This window comes from Gavialis gangeticus, unplaced genomic scaffold (genome assembly GCF_001723915.1).
Source record: "Gavialis gangeticus isolate Ggan-Ray unplaced genomic scaffold, GavGan_comp1, whole genome shotgun sequence".
NCBI classification, from domain to species: domain Eukaryota; kingdom Metazoa; phylum Chordata; order Crocodylia; family Gavialidae; genus Gavialis; species Gavialis gangeticus.
The window spans coordinates 357,521-364,676 of NW_017729020.1; the positions used below are offsets into that span (position 1 = coordinate 357,521).

The 7,156-nt window shown below is 41.0% G+C and overlaps 1 protein-coding gene across 1 annotated transcript in view; it reads right to left on the reverse strand.

The window, feature by feature from the left end:
- ANTXR1 (anthrax toxin receptor 1) overlaps positions 1 to 7,156 on the reverse strand; it is a 220,366-nt gene that overhangs the window by 158,822 nt on the left and 54,388 nt on the right. The window contains exon 9 of the mRNA XM_019514293.1: positions 3,238 to 3,298. Coding sequence (XP_019369838.1) covers positions 3,238 to 3,298 — 61 coding nt within the window. The remainder of the gene's footprint in view (positions 1 to 3,237; positions 3,299 to 7,156) is intronic.

Consider the following 7,156-nt stretch of genomic DNA (forward strand, 5'->3'; position numbering starts at 1 on the left):
GGGGGGGGGGCTGCACGCTCCCTGGTGGACCCGGAACTACTGGTCCACTTCCGGGTTTGCATTCAAGCATGCAGAGGGCCCCTGCACTCCTGTGGGATGTTCCATCTGCCCCCGCATCGCAGTGTTCACAAGGTGTGCCTGCTACCTTGAGGTATGTAGAAGAAACATTTAAAGCTGTATCTATGGCTGAATTGCTGATTTTCTGAATTAGCATCGAATCTTCAGATTCGGTTTGGCTGAATTGAATCGGGGACAGTAATCCAAATCAACAAATCGAATCACTGTCCCCAATGGAAGCTGAATCTGAACTGAATACAGCCCGTTTCACACACCCCTAAGAGTTACTGCTGATAGTTGAACAATGAGGGTGAGGGGGGAATGGGGTGCACTGCTCAGACTGGGACGCCTGATACCCAACTAGTGCATCTACTGGTGACAGCACTGACCCCTGAATCAGACTTACCCAATACACCCCAGGGAGAACAGGGATACAAACCTAGTTTTCCCACCTCTTAAGTGAGTCACTTAACCATACACCCTTGCCTGAATCAAGAAAGCTCAGGGTTCAATTCTGGGGGAGATGGGGAAGGACATTTTGGCTCAGTTCTGTTTTTGGTGAAAATGTTCAATGTCTTACAGAAAAAAAACAAATATCAAAACCTCTAAAGTTGCTGCACATCAGAATAGTTACCATCCAGTCAGCTCTGTTGCTGTTTCTGTATGTTATTACTAAACAATGCCCAGGATGGCACTGGTGTTGTCTTGCCAATGAGACATAAGCTTGATATCCTAGATAAATAATCATGGTTAGTAAAGAACCCCTAGGCATTTTTCAGGGTAGCATCACTTCCTTGCCAAATCCTAACTTGAGTAATTATGCAACATCTCCCTACCCTTTCCTTCTTCTGCTAATTTAGATACAGAGTTCATGTATACTTTCTATTAAGTCTACTTAAATATATGATGAATGGACGCTCCAAGAGTTACAGAGACAGTAATAAGATGCCTATGAGCACATAAGAAAGTGTTATAGGTTATTAGAAACATTATTTTAAGTAACCTATTGATCCATGTGACACTACAACAGTCTGTGGCACTGATCAATGATTTACTGAAGGGTCCCGTCAGTATGCATTAACCTTTTATAAAATATGCATAAATTGACCCATACTGGAACCAAAACTTTTATGAACTGTTACCATACTCGGGCAAGACTTTTGCAATGCCCAGCCTACAATCACCTGCATTCCAGAGCTGAAGAGATCCCCATATATTATTGGCATATCATTTACTAAGTTACTTTGTAGTTCTTTTGAATGAAAGGTCCTCTTTCCAAGTATAAGACTATAACCGTACAGTCTATAGTGCACTATGCAATCCACATTTTTAGTAAAAAATTCTTTCAATGGAAAGCTGGGAGGGGAAATAAATACTAGTAACTATTAGAGAAACTAATTCAGGAGAAGCTCAGCATTAAGTAAAAAACCACAATACCAAGGATAAGTTCTGTATTCAGTTATCTGCCAGTGTTAAGTTTGGTGACCTATGGCTTTGCTTATACATTTACTGCTTGTAAGGCAGATATACAGTCTTTCCAATAATAGGAAGCTCAGGAAGCATGAGTAGAATAAATAGCTCTGAACTGGAAACACAAAGAATTAATAATAATTTACTTTCTTATTTGAACTACGAAGTTATGAAACGGAAAGCTAATGGCAGAGCTAACCACTGAATCACTGTGTTGCTCTGCACATTTTGGCTTTGATCCTGGCCCCTCTTCCTTGTTAACTGGTCTGCATTAAATAAGCAGTTGGGATCCAGTCTGTACAATGAGCCAAGTTCCTGGGAAGCAGCTGGATCTGGAATCATCTAGAGAGTAGCTCAAAGACGCTGGGACCAGCTTTCAAGCTCCATTGTGATGGGGCTGGATTTTGTCAAACTAGGAAATACTATGTTCACTTCCAACAGCTGTAAGTCTGGTATTTAGAAACCTGCACTATATCCTAAGCATTAGGGGTGTGCAAAGCGGGCCCTATTCATTTCGGATTTGGATTCGGCCTGAATCAGGGACAGTGATTCGATTAATTGATTCGGATTACTGTCTCTGATTCGATTCAGATTAATCCAAATTTGAAGATTTGATGCCGATTTGGAGAATAAGCAGTTCGGACATAGACACAGCTTTAAATGTTTTTTCTACATACCTCAAGGTACCAGCATGGTTTGCTGTGATGCTGGGGCAGATGAAGCATCCCACAGAAGTGTGGGGGGGGCTTCCCTGCACGCTCCCCAGTAGAACCAGAAGTGGACCAGAAGCGTTTCTAGTCCACTTCTGGGTCTGCTGCTGAGTGCGCTGGGGAACGCCCCGCACTTCTGTGGGATGCTCCATGTGCCCCAGCATCGCAGCATTCAAGAGCCGCCTGCTACCTAGAGGTACGTAGAAAAAACATTTACAGCTGTGTCTATGTCTGAATCTCCAAATCTTTCTCAATCTCTCCAAATTGATTCGGGGGGTTCTGATTTGATTCGGAGAGATTAAAGTGTCCTCTGATTCGATTTGGAGATTCGGTCACCAAATCGGGCTGAATCTCCGCTGAACTGAATCAGGGACCGAAGCTTCGCACAGCCCTGCTAACCATAACCACGGTAGACAAGCACTTCTAAGCATCCTCAGCATTTCCTTTACACTTTTGTTGACTGTTTAGCTCAAGGCCTGTACCTCTATGATTGTCAGTTTTAGTTAGTCCCTTAAAACTGCCCTGTATAATCTTATAATGGTTAAATTTGGAACATGAATGTGAAATATTTAGATGCCAGGGGAACTGACATTGGAACAGGAGACTTGAGTTCAAAGCTTCCTGGGAACTGTTGTAAAGCATTTCACTCATCTACGCTTGTGTGCGCACTAAACCTGAAGGATAGATCACCCCTACTGTCCACATCCAACTGGTGCTGCACCAAAGGTTGGCTGCAACAACCCTGTTCAGTGTAATTTCATTAAAAATGGGATTTTTTCATTAAAATAATGGACACTAAAATTTATAACGAAAGCATACTTCATTCTGAAAAGCACTCTTTGATTGAAATGTCATCGCCCCCCCCCCAAAAAAAAAAAAAAAAAAAGATTTAACTCGAGTCAGTTGAACCTTTCTAGGCTCCTTAGGAACAAAGGATGGGTGGCCAGAGACGACTACTCTGATAAACAGTGAGGAGTAGTCCACATGGCTTTAAACTTACCTCCTGCACATATACTGGAAGGCTCTGCAGCAAGAATCTCAATGCAGGATTTCTTCAAAATCTGGAAGCCAGGAAACAAAAAAAGAAGATACATGATGAAGTATCTCAACATCCTCTCCTCTCAGGGAGTACACACCATTCTAGAAAACACCAGACTCTGGAAACGTTTACTCTCATATACCATAAAAGAGCCCTTTGTACCGCAAATCACATATACTTTTAAATCTCTTTACAATTGCTAGATTGATGCAAATGAGAATCTGACCCTAAGAGCTTTTCTGTATTGTAAAATGGTTTGCAGGTATAAGTGAAGTCTTAGAATTATACTGGAAAATGCTGATAAGTTATAATGGGAAAAGCATTCATTCTGAATTACCAGGTATCAGCTTAAAAGAGTTCCCCAAACAGAATATACTATAGTATTTGCTATAAACAAAAGGTACATGCTATCTTTCTATAAGCACAAAGGTATTTTACCAGCATACCTGCTTTAGGAATTTTGTTGGGACAATTACATAATTGTTTTTCCATAGATCTATTAACATAACTATGCTGGTAAAACCTTTCAACTTTGACAGCCCACAGGCTAATGACTTGTTGACATGCAGAGCTGTACTGAAAGGTACAACTTGAAATCAAGAGGTGTATGGATACATTCATTTCACCTTTAGGAAGGGTTGTATCATCTTAATTTAGGTCAATTTGGACTATGTTTAAGCTAAACTCATGTACATTTGGCTGGGATGATCTAGTTGGGGACGGTCCTGCTTTGAGCAAGGGTGTTGGACTAGATGACCTCCTGAGGTCCCTTCCAACCCTCACTGTCTAAGATTCTATGAAATAATATGTATGCAGGGACTTCTGCACAGATTTAACCAAACCAATACAAGTTTCAAGCTATACAAACAATTGGAAAATTGAGCTGACTTCATTTAACTTCATATACTATGTGGGGAACATCACCGTTCACAGGCTGTGCTAACATTGTTCAAGCTGTTCTTTGCAAACCACTTCTAACACCAGTGCGTCACTGTCTGCACTGAGTAGTCCCCTCACCATATGGACAGGCTGTAACCAGGAGTTGTGGGTCTTTAGCAGCACTTTGGATCAGTTCCTTAAGGAGGCTGCACTTCAGCAGATCAAGTTTTAGCCAGCTGCAACAGGCCGGCAAGTGTCAGCCAAGTACTGAGACTCAATCCAGCAGCAAAATATTTTTCCCAACCTTAAACTGAACCATCTGTAGGGAAAGAATTACAGCGAATACAGTAAATTCTGTTAAGAAAATAGACAATCTGGGATTTTGCTGCAATTGCAAGCTGATCTGTGTGTCAGAAATACCTGATTGCAAAAGGTGCAGATGTAGCTATGGAATAGTTTGGGTTTCTCTTTTTTTTTTTCTTTTCTTTTTTTGAAGAGCCTATTGGTTACTGTACTTAGAAGCAGTGACGGCAGAGGCTGCTAGGATACCAAGGGACAGAAGGAACCAGGTCCATGCGAGCTGCTGACAGCGCTTGGGAAAAGAAAGAGAAGCTTTGCTAGAGCAATGAGGCCGTCCAGATGGAAACAGGAACTGCCAAGGAGAAACACAGAAAGAGAGAGAGAAAAGCGGGGAGAGAGAGTGAGAGCAGGAATTACAGTCAAGAGTACAACTGACAAGCATCAGAAGGATTGAAAAGTGGATTCAGGAAAAAAAAGACTAGATGCTGTAATACGTTACATGCCAGAATACCTCTCTAAATGCTATCCCATCCATCCCACAGCCATACTCTCGTATCAGATTTACATGCTCCTGGGTACCATATGTGGCCTGGCCCCACTGACCATTCATGAAGTAAGTTACTAGTTTATGCAAATAACTGAGAGGTTGATATTTTTCCAGATTTTTTCCCCTTGAAAATGACTCTCTTTCAAAAATGGAGACTTCACATGGACATTTGGCCTCCCTCCACCCAAATTTTCCTTAATGTCTTTTGGTAGAACTTAAAACCAAAACCTTTTTAACCTGTTTTATTTGGTTAGCATTTTTTCCATTTTCTTAATCCTTTTTAGCAGCAAAACGAGAGAGAGGTTGGAAGAGGAAAAAGAAACAATAAAACATCAAAAACTTAAAATTTGGCATAATTTTTTCACCAAAGATTTTAAAGACATATTTTTTTTAAATGCACAGAACAAATATTAGTTTTCATCTGTAACCTGTATTCAATTGTTTTAAAAAACTATCATACTTTAGCCAGCTTCAGTGAGCAAGAGTTTTAAAAAATCTGGCCCTTGTGGCTTCACAATATTTATTAAATTTTTTAATAATTATAAAATGCCTACATTGTTAGAAGTCTAACATTGTTAATAAAGTCCTGTCAGCATTAGGTAATAATTTCAACAGGAACTCTTTCCTACCCTTTTTGCACAGTGGAAAGTGATACCAGTCAAGGAACCTGTACACTGCTGAACTACACTGGAGCGGCAAAGAAATAGCATAGGAGATCATTCAGTTGGTTTCCAAGCCAAGCATCTATGAATCACTCCTACTGTGCACTCAGTGGGCCAGGCCAACCACTGAATTCTGTTCTCATGACCAATCCAGCCCAGCATTCAGGCAATGACCCGCTGGGTTCCAATTTGCATTTACTCTGGGATCTGCCGAGTGGCATTTGGTCCTGTTGCCTTGACTTAATTCCATCCCTACTCTACAGACGTCATAGTTAAATCACATTCTTGTTGGGATAACACCATGGAAGTGAAAGTTTAGTTTCACTGCTTCTGTATTCCAGCATGCATCACAGCAATACTGCTCATGCTGCACACTCAACAGGATGCTGTGAAGCTTATTAAGCTACTATTTGTAGCCAGTTCGGACAGTGCTAAGTATAACACACTTGTATGGCTGCATGATACAGTTTTAAATATTAAGGCTTGCCCTAGGTCATCAGTTGCCATGTTAAGCCAGGTTTCTTCATTACAGCAGCCGGACTTCTTTATTATTATTAACTGGGCTTCTATTGAGTTGGGAGCTTTTAATGAGCAAACAGGAAGTGGATAAGTAGCAGAAAATTACTGTCTGTCTATATTAGTGTGAATGACCTTCAGTCTAAGTGGAGGTACTGATTATCTAAAGTTTCTGCGAAATGCTGCAAAGCCAAATCTGTAGATAATTATAAAGCAGTAATTAATTTATTTTATTTACACAGTACTTCCCCTCTCCAGCATTGCTAGCATTGGCTGAATAGGAAGAAAAAAATTGGAGAGATGGATTTGGGGGTGGGAAGAAAAGAGCGATCATAAAGCATGACCACACAGAAAATGAACTAGAAATGTAAGATAGGTAACTGTTCTTTATGTATGAAAAAGATCTTCTCAAACATCATGTGAAAGTTTGGGCAGCCCCCAAATTTTGTACACTTAGGAAATCTGTGTTGCAGGCTGCATAACCAAGTCTCTCTTGACTCAGCTGCATGCATGATGCTGATAGATGCATTGTCAACATTGGCACGAGTTACATGGGGAGCTGGCTGCAAAAGCACATGATCACCCCAAGGAAAGAGAAAGTGCATGTCTACTTCACATCCATGCTGTATCCTAGAAAGCTGATGAGCAGCTCACCTCACCCACTCACCCATTTGAGCAGCCCTGGGCATATTCTAAGCAGCATGCCCAAGTGAGTACCTGAGAACAGTGCTAGGACATGTGCTGGGACTACTCTAAGGCAGTTAGTTTCAATGCCTCATTTCCAGGGAACCAGAACTTGTGGTAGAGGTGATATTTTGTTTATTAGATGAACTATATTTTTGAAAAAAGTTTTATTAGACCAACTAGATTTTTGAAAAAACTCATTTCCAGGGAGTGAGTGAATAGGGAACCCTGCTTGGTGGCAGTCCCATGAGCAGCACGGATATGGTGCAGAGAAATCCCAAGACACTTTTTT